The 22,308-nt window shown below is 42.6% G+C and overlaps 1 protein-coding gene across 1 annotated transcript in view; it reads right to left on the reverse strand.

Annotated features, from left to right (window-relative positions):
* Positions 1-8,449: 8,449 nt before the first annotated feature.
* The window catches only part of LOC137419458 (uncharacterized), an 81,501-nt gene continuing 67,642 nt past the window's right edge, over positions 8,450-22,308 (reverse strand). The window contains exons 9-11 of the mRNA XM_068105503.2: positions 13,759-13,934; positions 9,429-9,511; positions 8,450-9,291 (exon numbers count right to left, since the gene is read on the reverse strand). Of these exons, the coding sequence (XP_067961604.1) occupies positions 8,713-9,291; positions 9,429-9,511; positions 13,759-13,934 (838 nt within the window). The 3' untranslated portion in view covers positions 8,450-8,712. The remainder of the gene's footprint in view (positions 9,292-9,428; positions 9,512-13,758; positions 13,935-22,308) is intronic.

The following is a 22,308-nucleotide window of genomic DNA, read 5'->3' on the forward strand; positions in this document are numbered from 1 at the left end:
TCGTAGGCATCTATAACCTTCTTTCTGAAGGCCTCAGAGAGCTCTTTTGATCTCGGCCTCGTGACTCCGCACACTTCAACAACAAAGAGCAAACCAAACGAAATGTCTGAGGTTTAAATAAGACAGGTTCCTCCAAGATCCTCTCTAACGATGTCCTAATCATTTGCACCTGAGCTGGTGCTCCTCATTCTAATTTTAGGTATTTGAAGTAGTGATAAATGTCGGTGTGTACTTACTTTTTCCACATGCGAAATTTGCATTTATGTTTATTTAAATTATACAATGGACTACAAAATGTAAATGTTTCATGATATTTGTTATATTATATCACCTTTATCTCTCAATATTGTTGAAATGAAGATCAAATAACTGTATGTTGAAATATGTTGAAAAAGTCAAAACTTTACATGGGGTGTACTTACTTTTTCACGTGACTGTATGTTTCATGTGTCCGTTTTTTTTGTGATTAATGTTAGCTCTTTCACGAGCCTCGATGTTGTATACAAAAAAAAAAAAAAAAGTCAGTGTGCATGCCTCTAAGATACCTTCTGAAAGCCTATATGGTGGGTCTTGTTATCTTGCAGACTTTTCCTTCTACCTCCATACAAAGGTTGCTTCATACGTTACACGCGTGACAAGGAAGATTCCTTGAAACAACAAACGAGGAGATCCTGGAGTTAATTTTTACTCAATTCGGTAAAATTAATTGAATGTGAACAAGAGACTGAACTCGAAGAAAACCCCGAGTACATAAAAGCAAGTTGTGCACTTAATTTCATAGGACGGCCTCGGATGCTTCAACTGGTGTTAGTGGATTGTACCTTAATGGATGGTAACTCTTCCATGAACTTAAACTGATATTAAAGCATGAGCAACTTCTCCAAATGACATCACCGACGACAATTTATGAAAGTATACCAAAATGTTTGATTGGCTTTGTAATTATTTCCATTTGCAAACCTTGCAGAAGTGAAACATTTCACATCAACCTCCGTGCAGTATCTGCAGAGATATTCGAGCAGTGATTGTGTATAAAATGGTTTTTGAAGGAAGGAAAATGAAATGCAATTTTCATCGTGACTATTTTGTGCTCACACACAAGAGAAATTACAGCAAGCCAGGCATGAAGATTGTGTAATTAGGCAGATATATTGAATGTAAATTGTTTGTCGACTGTTATTTTTCCGCACCTTTGCATGCATTCTGCGAGCGATACCGAATCCTCCACGGGACTGTTACAAAGTTGTCCACGGCTAAAAGGGAGCTGCGACTTCAGTGCGGAATCGAAATGTTACAAACCGACAAATGGTGTGTCCTCAAGCGAACAGGACATGTTGTGCGTCTTAAAGAGAACAGGGCGTGATCGTGCTGTGACATCGACGTGCCAGTTCTGGCTTGTGCGAGGCTCCAGAGGCCTGGGAGATCCAAGATTCAGGCACGAGTTATACACAGAGACTCGTGGAAAATAGAAACACTAAGTAGGGAATCGTGGCCTGGTGGTGAGGAACCTCTTGTTGAGTTGTGCAGCTCAGAAAACCCTAAAACTGGATTTGGATGCTAATCTGGAATTGCCATTATGTTGGTGGATTAAAAACCCAGCGGAATCATTAACAACATTTAGGCAGAGGGAAGAACAGAGGTAATCTCTATGAACTCATCTATGTATGTGAGGGCAGGCCAATCTTTAAAAAATATATGTAAAAAAAAAAAAGATTCTAATATAATCAGCTGCATGTTAATCTTATGTGAGAATTTTGTATCGACGCTGCTTTGTTAATAATGCGCACGCACCTCTTCTCTCCAATTTAAATAGCGCTACGGTCTGGGCCCAGCTAACCGTTAGGTCAACGTTGGCATTTGATCAATTGGTCGTAAGTGCATTGTTGACGTCAGGGTGACGTTGTTTATTGGTTGCAAATGCGACGTCTATTTTCCAACGTTGGGCCAACGTTGTTTATCAGTTGCAAACATGACGTCTATTTTCTATTTCCCGACGTTCGACCAACGTTGTTTATCGGTTGCAAACATGACGTCTATTTTCTATTTTCCGACGTTGGACCAACGTTGTTATCAGTTGCAAACATGACGTCTATTTTCTGACGTTGGACCAGCGTTGTTTATCAGTTGCGAACATGACGTCTATTTTATATTTTCCGACGTTGGACCAACGTTATCAGTTGCAAACATGACGTCTATTTTCTATTTCCCGACGTTCGACCAACGTTGTTTATCGGTTGCAAACATGACGTCTATTTTATATTTTCCGACGTTCGACAACGTTGTTTATCAGTGGCAAACATGACGTCTATTTTCTATTTTCCGACGTTGGACCAACGTTGTTTATCAGTTGCAAACATGACGTCTATTTTCTATTTTCCAACGTTGGCCTGACGTTGTCTATTGGTTGCAAACGTGACGTCTCTTTTCCATCATCTACCCACCGTTGGCCCTCCAGGACAAAATGACGTTGGCTTTTGACATTGGCCCAACGATGGTGCTGACGTTGCCCCACCGAGACAAAATGACCTTGGCCCAACGTTGGTTTTTGACGTTGGCCCAACGACGGTGCTGACGTTGCCCCAACGTTGTTGTATTAGCTGGGGAGGCCGTACAAATCCATTCTACCTCCAGGGCAGTGGCGGAGTACTGCCATCTCATGTCAACTGCCAACCCTGCCGTAGCTCTTTCACGAGCCTCGATTCAGTATACAGAAAAACAAAAACAAACCCTGCCCACAATCTTTTCCACCCCCATTAACCATAGCTAAGACAACCCTCATACTTGCAGGTTACTATTTTCCCTCTTCTCTCTCCTCTTTTCCTGTCATTCATTCCCTTGCTCGATGTTATCCAACTGCAGCCCCACTTACAGCAGGTTACTATTTTGACATCTCCCGTTCCCAAATAAACGGGCAACGCTATTGTAGTGCGTGTGTACACACACATATCTACTTTAAGAGAGATAGCTTTTAATCTACTGTATATATTACCTGGCGGCGCTTTGCATTGTTAAATGCTGTCTTGTTATCCTTCGTCACTGAGCTCATCCATATTGTGTACGTTTTTTTGCGTACAACTTTTTTGTGTACAACTTTTTTTGTGTACAGCGTTTTTTATGTACAACGTTTTTTTGTGTACGTTTTTTTGTGTACTTTTTTTGTGTACGTTTTTTTGTGGACAACTTTTTTGTGTACAACGTTTTTTTGTGTACAACTTTTTTTGTGTACGCTTTTTTGTGTACAACTTTTTTTGTGTACAACGTTTTTTTGTGGACAACTTTTTTTGTGTACGTTTTTTGAAAATAAATCCTGGTTGGCTGACTGAACAAGACTAAATGACTTGAATATCACAAATGCAAGGTCCATCATTCCAAGCACCAGTATTCCAGTCGTTTTCCCCGAACGGTACTCCCATGGAAGTCTATCCATTACTGTTCGGTGCAGTATCTGTCGAGTGCTCTCGATGCTTTACAAGTCGCATTTGACAAGCCGCGTGCGGGTGAAAAGCACCTGTGTTGCCATCAGGGGGTGAACATTTGAAAGAGCATGACCTTTCAAACGGCGGACGATACTTTGACCTAACCAGAACGCACAGACCATCTCCCGTACGAAAAGAATTAAGATTCCACACGAAGCAACGCCGCTCGCATCGAATTGACACGGCGTTATGGCGCCCCCTGCTGGTCACCGGCTGCTTTATTTCGACGTGTTCATTGTGACGGAAACACATCAACCTTCATCTGAAAGCCAGGGTATTCCGTTTCACAGAACCCTGGGTTTATTGCGCGTCTTCAATTTCAAGACTAATTAGGTTAGTGATAACATATTGGCATTACGATTTATTTTGCTTGGCCCCAGGATCAATGTGGCTTGTCAAGGGTAGTGATTTAAATTATTAACGTCAGAATTAGCATCATGAAGAATTTTCAGCTCGAATAAATCTGCAATGCCAACACTGTAGAATAGAACTATCGGATAACATCAAAGCTAGCAAATTTGGAGAACTCACCTTCATGAAAGTACAACGGCTTTTGGTTCGCCAGCACAGTCACGGTCTATGGATATCATCTCGGTGAAATGCTTTGACCTACGAATCACAATGGCCTTGCTACGCGCTCATTAGTCTCTGCCAATTTTCCCATTGAAATCCTTCCTGACAGCCCAGGCCGAGACAGAAATCCGCAGCCTTCGAGTCGGGCCGGTAGCAAACCCTCGGACGTGCGGTCCGGCTGTGAGCACAATATATAATAAAAACAGAATTCACCCTCTGGTGCAAAGAATCGTGCTGGGCCTAGGTATAGCTGGCTGTGAGCAGCAGTTAAACCTCTTACAGTTAAACCCTACACAGTCTCTTCTTTTTTTTTTCTCTCCCCGTAGGAACGATGCACCATTCATTATCACCCGTCTGTTATTGCCGTTCGTTTAGCACCCATTCATTCCCTTTACATCTGCATCTATCGTGACGAGGAATGACCGCCCTCTGGGGTCTTCCACCGACTGCAATGCCCCCCCCCCCCTCCTCTCCTGCTCCCAAAGCTCTTTGGGTATTACTAGCATGTCAGGTTGACTATGTTTTTTCGTTCAAAATTTTTGGAGATTAGCAAAACTATACATTTTTTGGAATATTCAGAGCATGAGGAATCCAAAAATTAATGTTGGCATTTGCGTAGACACCTTTGCAAAAATGACACTAAGGACAGTGATGAAGATCTGTAAAAGCATATTCCTGAACGGTGTAGACCTAGTCGATCCTGTGTATAGGACTTATAGTTCAATCTGATACTAACAAGGCTGCTTTCCTGCTTTATAAACCCATACCTATAACTTCAAAGGACTTGCAATATCATGTATTATGTAATACAGTTATATCACAAATATAAAGACAATGGTTTTCAAATACCTTTGTTTGTCGCTTTTCTATAATCCTGAGCACTATTTTGAGGTCTTTATTGGATTCATTGACCCAGAAAACATAGGATTAGCATATTTAATTAAGTTTCTAGGTTGACTAGAAGCCGAGATAGCACAAAATATGTATTTTATGGCGGCCATTTTGAAAATCAAAAATGGCGGCCATGCAGGTGTCTGTGCAAATGCCAACATTGATTTTCGGACTCTCCATGCTCCGATGATTCAAAAAATGTACAGGTTTCCTAATCTCCAAAAAATTTGAATGAAATTATATTTGTTAACATAGTGAACCTGACTAATATGAGCCGCAAAGCCGCAATGAGCCGGCGAGGCCAAAGCCTCTATTGAACTTTTTCGCAATTGTTTATGCATACTTCCGCATCCGCAAGATGGCGGCCTCCATGGAGCGATTTGGTGCGTCAAAGCTTCGAAATTCTCAAAGGATCCAGCAAAATCTGGCTTTTCAACATAATACGTGTTCATTCACAACACCGGCTTCGCCGGCTACTTGTACCCGACTGCAAAGCCGCAATGAGCCGGCGAAGCCAAAGCCTCTTGCCACTATTTTACCCATCACTATGGCATCAGTAGGTTAGGTAGTTGGTAGTAGGTAGGTGTAGTAGGTACCATACCTGGTAAGACTTGGTAAAAGAGAAGAGCAGACAGTCCTCCCCAATACCTACATACAATAAATGTCACAAGAAGCTTAAGGAAGTAACTATACGATGTGCTAGCTCAGGGCCTATTTTAAGAAATTTTAACTGGGCTTAACATACGTTTTCACAGTATGTGTGTCGTCTTCTAACTTCAGTCGCCGTCAGGGCTGGTTCTCTCCGGGCACTGCCTCTTCCTCCACCAGAAGAAGTTAGCTTGCAGTAAGATCAGTGCCGACAGATCAGACGATAGCGCCGTTATTTCAAAAAAAGAATTCTTCGTCAATTTTAGAATATTTGACGCTGTTTTCACCCTCCGAAACGCGTAATAAGCTTTAAAAGAATATTTTTTCAAATGCTCGAATCTCATTGGTTCCGGTGTTTGGTGACGATTTTCGTTGAAGATAACGAGGTTGGTCTTAACGTATTTTAATTACAAATTAGAGGTGCATTAGATTGTGAATCAAAGAAAGACGGGTGAAACAAACTCCTATTGAACTTTTTCGCAATTGTTTTATGCAAACTTCCGCATCCGGTCGATGACGGCCTCCATTGCGTGATTTGGTTTCCGAAATATTTTTTCAAATGCTCGAATCTCATTGGTTCCGGTGTTTGGTGACGCTTTTCGTTGAAGATAACCAGGCCCGTGCGGGCCGAGGTTGGTCTTAAAGTATTTTACGAGTACCCGACTGCAAAGCCGCAATGAGCCGGCGAAGCCAAAGCCTCTTGCCACTATTTTACCCATCACGATGGCATCAGTAGGTTAGGTAGTTGATAGTAGGTCGGTGTAGGTACCGTACCTGGTAAGACTTGGTAAAAGAGAAGAGCAGACAGTCCTCCCCAATACCTACATCTATCTATAATTCCAGTAATCTCTGTGTGTGTGTGTGTGTGTGTGTGTGTGTCTGTGTGTCTGTGTGTGTGTTTGTTTGTCTGTGACCGCTGTTTCTCGACAACCACGGGTCCGATATACTTGAAACTTGCCAGGTATATTGCTGGGGACCCGAGGATGTGCCTTTTCAAGGTTTCATATTAATCGGACAAGTAGTTACCGAGCTATGTCCAAAAAACGATTCAACCAATCAGAGAGCAGCGAGCTATCACGTGTGCCGAACGTGCCGAACAGACTCTGCCTCGGACGGCACATTTGAGAGCGTATTCATTTATTTCACGTTGGCAAACTATGTTGGCGTTAAACTATGTTTTAAAACTAATTAAAACTAATTTGCGATTCTTTCGCTTTCCTGCGCGTTTTTGCACGCTATGGCGATTTCTTTACCAAACTCCGCAAGCCGTTCGCTTTGGACCAAACCATTTCATGTAAATAGAGGGGGGGGGGGATTGTCACCGGACTCGCAAGCCGTTCGCTTTGGACCAAACCATTTCATGTAAATAGAGGGGGGGGATTGTCACCGTACTCGCAAGCCGTTCGCTTTGGACCAAACCATTTCATGTAAATAGAGGGGGGGATATAATTTTAGATATATATATAGTACGGGCATGCCCTAGTACAATAAATGTCACAAGAAGCTTAAGGAAGTAACTATACGATGTGCTCGCTTAAGGCCTATTTTATGAAATTTTAACTGGGCTTAATATACGTTTTCACAGTATGTGTGTAGTCTTCTAACTTCAGTCGCGGCCAGGGCTGGTTCTCTCTGGGCACGGCAGCTTCCTCCACCAGAAGAAGTTAGCTTGCAGTAAGATCAGTGCCGACAGATCAGACGATAGCGCCGTTTCAACGGCAATGTGTGACTGTCGTTAATCAAACCGAGCTTTCTTTCTTTATGTAAACTGCTTATACCGTATTTCTGGCCGTGAAAAACTATCCCCTACGGCCACGAGATTTCTAAAAAATAATTCTTCGTCAATTTTAGAATATTTGACGCCGTTTTCAGCGTCCGAAACGCGTAATAAGCTTTTTAAAAATATTTTTCAAATGCTCGAATCTCATTGGTTCCGGTGTTTGGTGACGATTTTCGTTGAAGATAACGAGGTTGGTCTTAACGTATTTTAATTACAAATTAGAGGTGCATTAGATTGTGAATCAAAGAAAGACGGGTGAAACAAACTCCTATCGAACTTTTTCGCAATTGTTTTATGCAAACTTCCGCATCCGGACGATGGCAGCCTCCATTGCGTGATTTGGTTTTAGAAATATTTTTTCAAATGCTCGAATCTCATTGGTTCCGATGTTTGGTGACGCTTTTCGTTGAAGATAACCAGGCCCGTGCGGGCCGAGGTTGGTCTTAAAGTATTTTAATAATAAATTAGAGGTGCATAAGATCGTGAATCAAACAAAGACGGGTGAAAGAAACTCCTATTGAACGTTTTTCAATTTGTTATGCATACTTCCGCATCCGCAAGATGGCGGCCTCCATTGAGCTTCGGAATTCTCAAGCCAAGGCATAATCTGGTTTTCGACATAATACGTACGCGTTTATTGACAACACCGGCTTCGCCGGCTAAAACCTCGTGAGCCTTTTAGTCAAGGTTTATCCTTTTGGCGTTCTAATTTCATGCATTATTACTAAACAGGATAGTTTTAATTAACGACGGTGTTATATACAGTTACAACAAGGGAAATAAACGTGGCACAATAATAACTTTTTCACGTTCAGTCAGGGAATAGGAATAAAAGATTCCCATTAAGCCAAAGTGCCATTTTAGGAGCGCCATTCTCCCAACGCAGAGACCTGGGTCACCCTGACGCCAGGTGGATGACCTGCCGTGATGGGACCGAAGTTAGTCGGATCGACGCTTCAGGTGGGAGGGACACATATGGCACTCATGGATGCTCTTACACAATTCCCACGCTATCCCATCGATTTTCACTTTTAATCCCACGGAAGAGAAAACACGGTGTAAAATATGGATAAACTTCGATGGCGTGTTATTGCATTTCCTTTTATTACATCCATGCAAAGGACATGGAATCAGAAAATCATGTGGACGTAAATTGTCCCTCTTAGTAATTGGGATATTAAAGATTTGTTTTTTTTTTCCCTCCATGCATTAACTTGTAAGATTAAAGGCATGCATGCCCCCGCACACAAGATAATCAGAACAGCAGCTCAGTTTCTAGCAAAATGTATAATTTTCAAAAGCGTTAACACAACAGGTAACTAGCTTTGTAGAAAGATCGTTACGTCACTCTTCACTCTGCATGTGCATCTGTTCGAGCACTATATTGAAATTGGCACACTCCTCCCCACGAACAAGAACATCACCATGCACTATGTCACATGACTCAGCATCTGTTTGCACGGCCACACTAGCATAACTAGGCTTGTGTACCTGCACCAGGTTGCACTTGGCACACTTCTCCTCACAAACAGGAACATCACACTGCACAGGTTTGTCACATGACTCAACAGCTGTTTGCACGGCCACGCTAACATTATTAGGCTTGTGGACGACGACCTCGCCCCCCATCTCCACAGCACAAAAACCTTCTAGGGTATTCACATTGACTGTGCGGTTTGACGGTAAAGGAAGCCCAGTGGATGCTGGCACGTTCTCACCATAAAAACGCTGCAAGGGAGGATATCTTCTCCACTCTGTTTTTATATCATGATTATTGGAGGAAGTCGCTGTGGTTGTGCTACTGGAGATGGAAGGGACTCCGCTCTGGTATTCCTGATCGAACCCACAGCCTTTCCATAACATGGTGGATGAGGGTCGCTCAGGGAACTTGGTCACAAATCCACTGTAATCACAATCTTCAGGCTTGATGTCAGAATGGCGATGCAAAACAGATAAAATAAAAATTTAAAACGATTCCTTGAAAAACTGTACAAGACACAATGTATGAAATTATTTCAAATGACTTTGGACATTTTAAGGAGGCACAGTGACATTCTCACCGACTCCAATGCCATGCCTCTATAATCCTGAGGCTCTTCCAGAGAGTAGTTTTGGGAGAGACTGTCTTCAGAAATCTCATCAGCTGCAATGAATGCAATAAGAGATCAAAACACAGAACTTGGTCATGACAGCCCGCAGCGCAGCCATCTGCCCGTAGCGGTGCACACAAGAGCGTGGCAAACACTCCATGTGTGGTGATGTTTTGCATTAAGCATCCCTGATTGGGCCATCAAGTTAGACTCTGCATGCATTATGAGAAAAGTGTAGCAAAGGTAAATGGCAATTTTACATCAGTGAAGCACAAAATTCATTTTTTTGTGTAGAATGGAAATTAGTTAGCCACCCAGCCAACCCCCCCACCCCCCCACCCACTCACCCACTCATCCCCCCATCATCCATTCCAGTTCAGATATCCTAAATATGCTGGTCAAAGCTTTGCCCAAGACAAATGTCAAAGCAAAGACAACTAGAGCTCATAGAACACATTACCCCACTCAGTGTTGAAGTAATACATTAAGTTAAGTAAAATAATGATTTAAAAGATTGTAAAAAACAAATTTCCGTAAGTTTTGTGCTATTGAAAGAGTCTTATAGACCCACCCTATTTAATACGTCCAAACACTGCTAAACTAGTGGTTATTGGAAGTAATAAGAAGGTGATTTGTGTTCTGCAGCAATTCAAATATATATAAATCGTAAAATTGAAATTAAATTTTTACTGGCACGCATAATTTAAATAAATTTAAATAAATTCAATTTAAACAAGCATTCTGAGTATTGCGCTGCAATCCATGTCCCCTACCGGCAGTCTGTCGTCCGGAAAACTGTTGGGGAAATTACCAAGGTTTATTTACCCACAGGTTCTGAATCGTTCCCAATCGCTAATTACCTCAACACGGGCTCACCTGTGATTCGCACTCGGGACTTCGAATTATACACCTTGCAGACAGGTCAGCAGAAGCACGAGAAAATAAGTTGTTGATAAAGAACCTTTCGAGTCGCTAAATATCAGACATTTCTTATATTTTCCGGTTCACGATCAATGATCGATGTGTATATATATATATATATATATGTTGTTCGGCTTGGCTCCGCCCCTCCCGAAAGCGCACGCTGTGTCGCGCTGTTGACGTTCGCGAGACGAGGCTGAGGGCGCGCGGTGCGGCTTGAGGAGAACTCTAGAATAAACAAGAGATATCCATTTTTAAAATATTTTCGTTTAATTAACGATATCTGCCAAACCACGCGCCCTATCACAAATTCCAAAAGGACATTTTAGTATATTGACATGCTGAACAGATCTGTGTTAGTTTCCCCTCGATTGGATCAAAAATGAGGGAGGAGCTCGGTTTTAAAGGTTCATGCTTAAAAACGTCATAACTCTGAAACCATGTGATGCATGACGTCATGCTCGCTGACTTTCTTGTTCGTCTTGGGTATGCGATTCTGCCTGCAAAGTTTGGCCTCGATCTGTTCAGCCGTTGCAGAGAAAAAGGGGTTTTCGTGTTTTCACGAAAAACAATATGCCGGCCGAACCACGTGACCTGTGACGTCATAATTACCATTAAAATATTCTAAAGTCCGAGTCCCCCCTACGGTGAAAATTTGATCTCAATCTGTCCAATTATTGCAGAGAAAATCTTTTTTAAAGGAAATTCAAACTTAAAATGACACTGAGAGTGGCAATAAAAGTATTTTAAAATGTGTCTTATAGACCCACCCTATTTAATACGTCCAAACACTGCTAAACTAGAGGTTTACTCGAACCCTGCTCTGGCTGGCACCCTGCTCTGCTCACCAAACTCTCCTCCTTTGGTATCCATGGAAATCTCCACGCATGGCTGGCGGACTTCCTCTCTGGTCGTAGTCAACGTGTGGCCCTGAATGGGTTTCTCTCATCTCCTCTTCCTGTTCAGGCTGGAGTTCCCCAAGGTAGTATTCTGGGCCCTGTGCTTTTTCTGGTCTTCATCAATGATCTCTCTGACTCTCTTGAAAATCCTCTCTATCTCTTTGCTGACGACTCTACTCTCTGTCGCTCCATTCCTCATCCCTCAGATCGGCAGTCTGCAGCCTCCTCACTCTCTGCAGACCTGGACAAAATCACAGACTGGTCAAATAAGTGGAACATGTCTTTCAATCCTGACAAATCTCACACTCTTACAATGTCTCTCCGAAAGGACCGACTGGACAACCCTCCCATCTACTTTCTCAACAATCCTCTCCAAGAAGTTCTGTCGCTCAAGCTTTTGGGTCTCACTATCTGCCATGATCTTTCTTGGGAAAACCACATTTCCAAGCTGGCCTCCAAAGCCAGTCGCCGACTGGGCATCCTCCGTCGTGCGAAGTCCTTCCTTGGCACACCTGAGCTCCTCACCACATACAAGGCTTTCATCCGCAGCTCAATGGAATACTGTTCTCCCCTCTGGGCTGGTGCTCCTGCCTCACACCTTGCTCGGCTTCACGCTGTTGAGGCCAAAGCTTTCAGAATCATTGGAATCTCCTGCGATGTAGTCAACACCGAGGGCCTTTCACTCACTCACCGCAGGCAGGTTGGTGGTCTTTCTGTCTTCTACCGACTCCTCTCCGGCCTTGCTCCCCCAGCTCTCTGTGCTCTGTCCCCCCAATATTCCTTCAGGTCGCACAAGATCTGCCTGCAACCCTCTTATGGTTAAACTGCCAAAGTCTAGGCTCTCTGCTCACCTTCACTCTTTCATTCCCCTTTTCTCCCGCCTCTGGAACAAACTCCCCCACTCCCTTCAATCCCACTCCTCCCTCCAGGTCTTTAAAACAGCTGTTCACCACCATCTCTTATCTTCCCCCATCGAAAACCTTGATCTTTTCTACCCCCGGTAATTCACCCCAGAGTCCTTGCAGTGTTCATATGTTTTATTCCTCTCCCACCTCCCCCCAAGTCCTCCCGATGTCCCTGCTCTCAAATGTTGTGTTTGTGTCCTTCCCCCTCTTCCCCCTCTCTTTTGTGTCCTTCCCCCTCTCTCCCCATCTTGTCTGCCGCTCCCCTTGTTTTTTGTGTTTTGTGTGTCGGTTTGTCTTTTTGTGTGATTAATGTTAGCTCTTTCACGAGCCTCGATCTTGTATACAAACAAAAAAAACAAAAAAAACAAAAAAACCCGACTGCACCATTTCATTCCCTTCCTGACAGGGAATGGGAGTTAGGGTTAGGCTAACCCTAACCCTAACCCTAACAAGCTCTGATCCGTACAAGGATCATCAGAATTATCAGAATTCCCAAAGTTCAAAGTGCCATAACTTTGTCAGAAATGATCTAAACGTCGCGAAGTTCGAACTTGATCTGTAACTTATCATGAGGAAACCATGTACCAAGTTTGAAATCATTAGCATTAAGAATTTAGAAAAAAAGTCCGGAAAACTGTTCTTTGCGTGACGGACTGACGGACTGATGGACAGACGGAGGGACGGCATGCAAATCTATAGTCCCCTCCGGTGTACACCGGTAGGGGACTAATAATATAAAGATCGTAAAAGTCGTATTTATAAATAAATTAACATGGGACTTACCACCATTGACACAGTGTCTATAACACCAACATATCTAACACGTTAAATTAGTTCTTCATGCCTGTTGTTTATGTCCTTTATAAAGTCCATAAAACAGCAAGTTTACCGTTTGGAAAGATTTTCCATTTTGTTTGACTGCCAGTCAGGCAGGCAGAGTAAAATATTGTTACGTTTGTGGGGGTAGGAGATGAAATACCTTAGTGGTCAGGAATGTATAGTTTAGAATGGACCGAATGCCGCAAAGAAGAAGAATCTCTGTATTCAACTCTCAGACCTTTTGGTATCTTGATGCTCCATTAAGCTAGCTAAGCTATGCTCCAGACCTGGTCAGGCTTTTGGTATTTTGGAAACAACTCTCAGACCCCAAATAAAACCCCCCAAGCTCTGGGACTATAATGCAATGGCCCCTGTCAGATAAGGAGGAACTTTTGGAATCTCTTTTTCCAGGGTGCCAGCGATAGCTCAACTACTCTTCCTCAAAAAGTATTGTGGGATCTTTAACATTCACCAACTAATGATGGAAGACAGGCCCCAAAATTAACATTCATTCAAGAGACGGCATACTTTGTGATGCAATGCCCTGCCTGTGAAGCACCAATCCCTCCCTGTACATAGTTTGGCCAAGATGTTTACACAGACTAGAAAGCTCAAAGGTAAAAGTGTGCTACCTGTCTACCATCCTTTTGGGACACAGCTATAGTCAGATACATCAACACACATTTCCCACAGCAGAAGGATTTGCTGAGAAAGACATTTCCCTCCTAGACTCTAAGAGGAAACCAGTCCTTTCACCGTTTGGGTTGAAAAAATTGTGCAGTTGCTGTGGTCGATCAGTGGTGCAGTGTAGAAGAGTCGCTTCCATCTTGAGTAGGCTGAGATGTTTTTTTTCAGGCAGCAAGTAGTTCTGCTTTGACGTGCGCAGAAAATCTGAGCTTGTCATGAATGTGCCACCAGCCGATGAAGTTGATCTTCGGAAGAAGAACGAGAGATTAATGTAAGATAGACTAGAATGTCTCACATAAAATGTGAAATGCAAAATGATCACGAGGGTTTGCAACAATAATTGGCCAGGTCTTCTCAATCTGCAAAGCTGTTGTTGAGATACAAAATAAATCTTGTTCCTCAACGATAATAGCTTCTCTTCGGCCAACTTATGATCATTCATTTAATTGTTGGCAACTTTCACATTGTTTCTCTATGCATAGTACAATACAAGTCAAGCACTCAGCAGTCTTTGAAATGACAAAGCATCATAACAATGAGTTATCTCCTTGAATTACACACAAAACTATGCACAATGAACTTTGGAGCAAGAGGAGGCCATTCGGCCCTTCATGCATGTGCTGCAGCAACCCCAGTATCACCCATCCACACAAAAAACAATATCTCCATACCCCTCTATCTCCAATACATATAGGTACCTATCTAATTATGCTGTTACCCCATTATTTTCATTCAGATTATTATTATACTTCACACTTTTTAATAGCTTTTAAATTTGTTTTCTCTGCAACCGTTTGACCGATCAATGCAAAACTTTCAACATATAGTAGCGACTACTCATGTATATTTTTAATTGATGACTCTAATGTCATAGGTTATGTGGTATGGCAGTCATAATGGATTAAAGGAAAACTTTGGAATTATAAACTTTGGAAAACCGCTCACCAAAAAACGCAAAAAAAACTTTCTCGGTTTTTTTGTTCTTGAAATTAAAGTTCTACTTTCTCAACAATCCTCTTGAAGAAGTTCTGCAACTCATGTTTTTGGGTCTCACTGTCTGCCATGATCTTTCCTGGAAAAACCACATTTCTAAGCCGGCCTCCAAAGCCAGTCGCCGACTGGGCATCCTCCATCGTGTGAAGTCATTCCTTGGCCCTACTGAACTTCTCACTACATACAAAGCTTTCATCCATAGCTTAATGGAGTACTGTTCTCCCCTCTGGGCTGGTGCTCCTGCCTCACACCTAGCTCGGCTTCACGCTGTAGAAACCAAGGCTTTTAGAATCGTTGATATCTCCCACGATAAAGCTGATTCTGAGGGCCTTTCACTCTCTCACTGCAGGGAGGTTGGTGGTCTTTCTGTCTTCTACAGACTCCTCTCCAGCCTTGCACCCCATGTTCTGAACTGTGCTCTGTCCCCCAAATATTCCTGCAGGACGCACAACCCTCTTCTTGTTAAAATGCCAAAATCAACTTTCTACGCTCACCTTCACTCTTTCATTCCTCTTTTTTCCCACCTCAGGAACAAACTCCCACACTCTCTTCAATCCCACTCCTCCCTCCAGGTCTTCAAAACAGCTGTTCACCACAGTTCACCACCTCTCCCCCCCCCCTCCCCTTCCCATGCCTCCTGCCCCCAAGCCCTCTCCCTCCCACACTTCTCCCTGCTCTCAAATGTTGTGGTTGTGTGCTTCCCCTTCTCTCCCCATCTTGTCTTCCGCTCCCTCTTTTTGTATATTTTGTTTGTCTGGTTGATTTGTTTGTGAAATAAATGTTAGCTCTTTCACGAGCCTCGATTCAGTATACAAAAAAAAAAAAAAAAAAAAAAAAGGGAAAAAAGCCTCTTATCTTCCCCCATCCAAAACCTTGATCTTTTCTACCCCCGTTAATCCACCTGAGTCGACCTCCTTCAAATTCCATTTTCTTTGCTGAAAATCCTTGTAGTGTCCATCTTGTTTATCCTGTGTACCCCACCCCAGTCCTCTCCCTTCCACAGATCTCCTGATGTCCCTGTTCCCTACTGTTGTTGTGCTTCCCTCTCTCTCCCCCTCTTGTCTCCCGCTCCCTTAATTATATGTTATCTGTGTTAGCTCTTACATGAGCCTCCACTTAGTATGGCACAAAAAAAAATCGAAATAGTGTATAATTTCAAAGAAAGCAAATACCTATTTTGGGGGGTCAAACCTGGACCCACTTTGATGCCTAGTAGACCCACTGAAAAACCGATTTTTAAAAATGCTGTGAACAAACTTAAGTTGCAACATACCATATATTATTGTAGCCAAGTTTGGTCACAATCTCATTAGCCATTCAGGAGAAGAAGTTGCAAGTGTTTAGCAACTGAAGGACGAATGATGCGCCATCAAAATAAGCTGCCCGGAACTAGTTCCAGGTGAACTAATAATTAATCATACAAAAATACACAATTTGGTGTCTGTCTGTCTGACGATTTTTGACCGCAATACATTCGGTCGTTACTTATCCAATCTCAACCAAACGTAACAGGAGCACTAAGGGTCACACAATGAAGGTTGTAGCAAATTAATTTGCCCCCTTCCCCAAGGGAGTTTTCTCTGCAAAGGGGGATTTTTCCCATCAATGGAATTGTGTGTTGAGGTGTATATCTGTGTTAAGATAGCTTTATCGTGGCGTTTTTCCAAGGACGCTTCCAATAATAAAGGCATAATATTAATGTTATTACAAAACAAAATTAATACTAACTAGCAACGGTACCCACCCTATGGGCGGGGCCAGGGGCGCCGCCAGGGATTTTGGACCCCATGAAAAGATATCACAATGGGCCCCTATGAAGCACGCGTGCACATTTTTGCCAGGAGGTTGAAACAATGCTTTTATTTCTGCATACAGTATGAAGTGAATTATAGTAAGATTAAAACTGCAAGCAGTGATGATCCTGGGACCAAGACGCACCAACGTGATTGGACAATTGATGGCAATGTACAAAAGAGCGCTCACAGCTGTAAGGACGAAGGACGGGAACAGTGGTGAGTTTGAGGTGAAGGTGGGAGTGCATCAGGGGTCGGTACTAAGTCCACTACTATTTGTAGCTGTGATGGAGGTGCTGGCTCAGAACGTAAAGGAGGGTTTACCGTGGGAGTTGTTGTATGCAGATGATCTGGTGTTGATTGCGGAAAGTATGGATGGACTGAAGGAAAAGCTGAACAAGTGGAAGGAATGTATGGAGACAAAAGGTCTGAAGGTGAATATCGGAAAGACGAAGGTGATGGCAAGTGGTAAAGCATGTGGTGAGGTGGAAAGAACTGGGAAGTGGCCCTGTGCTGTGTGTAGGAAGGGTGTCGGAGTGAACTCCATTCAATGTACAATGTGCACTGAGTGGGTTCATCAAAAATGTAGTTGTCTGAGAGGGTCATTAACCAGTGTGGCAGCTACATTCAAATGTAAGGTGTGCACAGAGGGAGCTGCAGATGGAGGAAATGTTGAGTTGGATCTTGGAGACGGAGTGAAGCTGGAAGGTGTGAAAACATTTTTCTACCTCGGAGACATGCTGAATGGAGAAGGTGGATCAGACTCGGCAACGGTTGCTCGAGTGAGATGTGCATGGAAGAAGTTTCGGGAACTGAGTGGCGTGCTGATGATGAGGGGAGTGTCGTTGAAGCTGAAGGGAAAGGTGTATGCTGCATGTGTGAGAAGTGTTATGATTTATGGGAGCGAGACATGGGTAATGAACGTAGAGCAGCAACGAAGGTTGGAAAGGGTGGAAATGCGAATGGTTCGACGGATGTGCGGAGTATCGTTGAGAGAGAGGAAGACAAATGATGAATTGCGAAAGATGATGGGAATAGAGCCTGTGATTGATGCTGTGAAGAGGAACAAGTTGAGATGGTTTGGTCACGTGTTGAGGAAGGATGAAAGTGACTGGTTGAGAAGAGTGATGGAAATGGATGTAGAAGGAAGCAGAGGACGGGGAAGACCGAGAAAGACTTGGCTAAATATGGTGGAAGAAGAAATGCGGGCAAGGGGGTTAACAAGGAGAGATGCAGAAAATAGGGCAAAATGGAGAAGATTGTCATGGGGACCGCAAGGCTAACCCCAGCTCTAGCAGGGAAAATGGCCTTTAAAATGCATGTTGTTGTTGTTGTATACAGTATGGAATCACGATTTGATACAAGACTGATACCCACACAAGAAAGGTGCTCAAGGCCATCTTTTACAGTCTAAATGTAATTTTAATGGTAAGAATTACAACATACATTAACCTCTTCAATTAAAATAAATTAACATTATCATCTACAGAATGATATAACAAACAAAATAATAAAACCAGCAGCAGAGTATACATACAAGTATACATACCAAGTGTAGTGATCCAATATCCATAGCCATGCCATTTAGTTATCACTGGTCCTGGTGTTGGTCCAATCATCAAGCCTGGTGTTGGCTTAGCGGTTAGGGTGCTGGCTTGGGATCCTAGGATCCTGTGTTCGAATCCCGGTCGATCGCTAAATTAACACCAGGGGGGTTGACTCAGCCTGTCATCCTTCCAATGTCGGCAAATTGAGTACCAGCTTGCTGGGATGAATGATCCCGGTGCGTACCCCAGTTAGAATAGGTACACCGTATCCCTGCACATCGTAAGAGGCGACTAAGGGTTGGCGCCAGGAAGGTCCTCCGGCCATAAAAACATTGCCTCAAACAGGGAACCATGATTGTCATGGGGCCCGCAAGGCTAACCCCCGCTGTAGCGGGGAAAATGGCCTGAAAACGATCATTCATTCCTTCATTTTGGTCCTTGCTCAGCCTTACACACCAAGAGCCCAGCGCCGTGCCTTGTTGCTCGCAAAGTCACTGATCAAGTCTTCGAAGTCCAGCTTTCTAGCCAACTGACTTTCAATTGACAGCATGGCAAGACTGCAAAGCCTGGTTAATAATTTAATATTGAGAATTTTTACCTCATGTTCTAATAATTTTTATGGCCCCTGTCAGTGCAGGGCCCTTGGAATCATCCTAACTTTTCCCCCCCTTACAGCACCCCTGGGCGGGGCTTCAATTAGGAAGCCCAAATGAAAATGCAAAATATCAGAAATTGAAGGCTTTTTTATTTTAAACGATTCATATAAACATCCGTTGAATCGTATCACACGCAAATCATCAAAATCTAAACAGTATCTTGAACAGTTTCAGGAAGCCTGGATGGCATAGTGCAATTGAACAGTCGCAGGAAGGTGGTTCCACAAATGGGAGAAAAGTGGAATGGTGCAGTGAGCCTAGATTTTACGAGTATAACCTAACCTCCTGACCCCCTCCATCCGGACCAAATTCCGATCCTGGGTGGACAGGGCCTTCTCCATCGCTGCTCCCACCCTCTGGAACTCACTACCTCACACCATCAGAGACTCCTCCTCACTCACCACATTCAAAACATCACTAAAGACCCACCTGTTCAACACTGCATTCAACATTCAACCCACAGCATTTAACCCCTGACTATCTCTTCTCCTTCTCCCTCCTTTTGCTTTAAATATTTCCCTATTGATTCTTGTCTTTTTGCAATTGTTGTTTTCATGTATTGTTATGCATTATGTTTTCCACTCTGTCAAAGCGCCTTTGGGCTTCTTGAAAAGCGCTATACAAAATAAATGAATAATAATAATAATTATTATTATTTAGAATTTCAATAAAAGCCACATCACTGTTCAGATAGGTAAATATTATTCCATCGTGTTTCAAATCGTGATCGATACACTATGATCGTGATCGTGAATCGTGATCGATAATCGTGTTCACAATCGCTATGTCGTATGTACTCCCGATACGTGTTTCCTTCATTGGAAAAACTACCAAATCAACAGTTAAAAGGATGTTGAGCTGATAGGTGTTACGGCCTTGGCAAGATCGATGGAGACAGCGATCTGTTAGTGTATACACCGCCCAAATAGCTATGTGGAATTCTCTCATGTAGAGATTAAACGTTGTTTGAACTTTGGCCGAGGTCACTATCGACTTTTAATGATGTTTATATACGGATGATGTTTCATGATGTTTATATTAGTTTTGGGTCGTCCGGCTCGTGGAATTGTGACTTGGAGAGACGGCCGTGATTGGGGGGGGGGGGGGGGGGGCACCCGGGAAAACAACATCGTCACAATGAACGTTATGCGAACGCGAATGTTATGCCCTCTCCCCTCCCTCACCTCATATGGTGAGGCGTCTGGTCCCGCCCTCCCGCAAAGTGCGGGAGTCCAAACCTGAGAATGCTGGAGACCAAAGCTGAAACTGGAAAAATCAAATAGCCTATTTTACTCCTGGGGATCCCAGGATTACCCACTCAAAATATCGTTGCGATCGGTTCAGCTGTTTTAGCGGTACCTTCGAACGAACAGACGGACAGACATTTGGTGAATTATAGTAAGATTAAAACTGCAAGCAGTGAAGATCCTGGGACCAAGACGCACCAACCTGATTGGACAAGTGCACGCCAGTCATTGACAACGGCAACCCGGATCCGATTGTTTAAAGTTTGAACTGAACCCAAAAATGAAGGAGATGCATTTTAAAGGTTTCCATGAAATCCAATATGGCTGCCTTATTACGTGACCTATAAGATCGTCCTTAGCATATACATCAAGTAAATTGGCATGCGATAAGTGGTCCAAGTTTCAACTCAATCAATCGAAAAATGAAGGAGAGATGTGTTTCAAAGGCTTTCATGAAATCCAATATGGCCGTCATATCCCATGACCTATGACATCATATTTTGGATATGCATCCAATAAAGTGGAATCCTGAAAGTGGTCCAAGTTTTAACTGAATCGATCAAAAATGAAGGCGGAGATGCATTTTAAAGGTTTTCATGAAATCCAATATGGCTGTCTCGTCGCGTGACCTATGACATCATGTTTAGGATATGCATCCAATAAAGTATCATACTTTAAGTGGTCCAAGTTTCAACTCGATCGATAAAAAAATGAAGGAGAGAAGTGTTTCAAATTTTTCATGAAATCCAAGATGGTAACCATGCCACTGACCTATGCCATCATATTTAGGATATGCATCCAATAAAGAGGCAACTATAGAGGGTCAAAGTTTCAACTCAAATCGATCAAAAAAAATGAAGGTGGAGATGCATTTTAAAGGTTTTCATGAAATCCAATATGGCCACGTCACGTGACCTAAGGCATCATATTTAGGATATGAGTGAAGTCACGAAAAATGGAACACTTATGTAAAAATCAGCAGTGGAAAATTTTCTACCTTTAAACAGTTTGTCTGTTGCTTTATTTTAGAGTATGAGGGTCCACGTGTACAAAAATAATGATTAGAAGATAACGGCTTGCCTTGCTTTTAAAATGGAGGCTTGTGAATTAGATAATTCAATATCTTATGTCACGTCCATCACACTGATAAGATCATGTGCCTAGCAATGTTTACCTCTAATTAATATTATTTTCTTGGCATTTGAAGATGCAGAGGGGTGAAAACTATCAGAAAAAAATACTAAGTGTAAGTCTGTGATGGAAAAATGTAACATTGGTTTGCTGGTGTTGCCATATTGTGTCCCTTTACCACAATCTACCATGAAAAGTTTTCCTCTGGCAAATTTTAGGGGTCATGAGTACAAAATACTCTCAAAATCTATTGTATGCCTCATGTCTTTATACGATATACCCCTCTTAGTTCACCAAGTACAGTGTATGTTAACATTAAAGGCAATATCACCTCAGTGTGACGGACGTGACATAAGCGACAATGTATGGAAATCATAAGATACTTGTTACTTTTCCATAATAAATGATAGTTTGCCATGACAGAAATTCTTTACATGATACCAGTCTTTCTAAAATCTATGAAAGCTGAGAACAAATAACAGAAACACATCAAACATGTCAGTTGTAAACTGTGACAACCTGACAAAGTGAAATTACATCAAGGTAAGTGAAAATCTAATTTTGACACAACAAGGATAGTGTATCAACAATAAATGGCTATTTTCCACATTACTTGCATTATGCACCACCATGTCAAGCCAATTACAGGCCTATGTATCAAAGACATGAAAGATAAGTGATCATGACCAGGAGGAATAATTTGCAACTTTGTGCTGAAAACTCAACAGACAGTGTGATCAACTCCTAATTTGGAGCAAGTCTGTTAGATGGTAGGCACAATCCTGTAGCAGTTCATTTCCTCTTTCCAAATTCAGTTTTGATCCTGTTGAGGGCTAGGACTTCCAGTGGGTCAACTCCAGTGAGGTCTAGCGGGCCACAGAAAATTGCAAATGGGTGGACACAATCGATGTCATCATTTCTTGGCCACTGGAAGACTGTATTCTCATTTCTGTTGTTTTGCGAACAAGACCGTTTGTCATTTCTGGTACTTATGTCACATCCGTCACAGTGTGACGGATGTGACACTTCAGGGGACGGAATCATTATTTTCCCCTTCTACAAATTAACATGAAGGCACAAATTAATCATTTGATGTTTGAGAATAGCTAATGGTTGAAGCTGTCTCAGGCATATTTTTTCATATTTTTGTAACTCTTACTTTTTGAATAAATTATGGTGTGACGGATGTGACATAAGGGGACGGAAATTTTTTGATGATTTTCTCATACAAATTTTTTTATGATGTGATATG

This window comes from Myxine glutinosa, chromosome 1, assembly GCF_964187855.1.
Source record: "Myxine glutinosa chromosome 1, kmMyxGlut1.1, whole genome shotgun sequence".
In the NCBI taxonomy this organism is placed as follows: Eukaryota; Metazoa; Chordata; class Myxini; order Myxiniformes; family Myxinidae; genus Myxine; species Myxine glutinosa.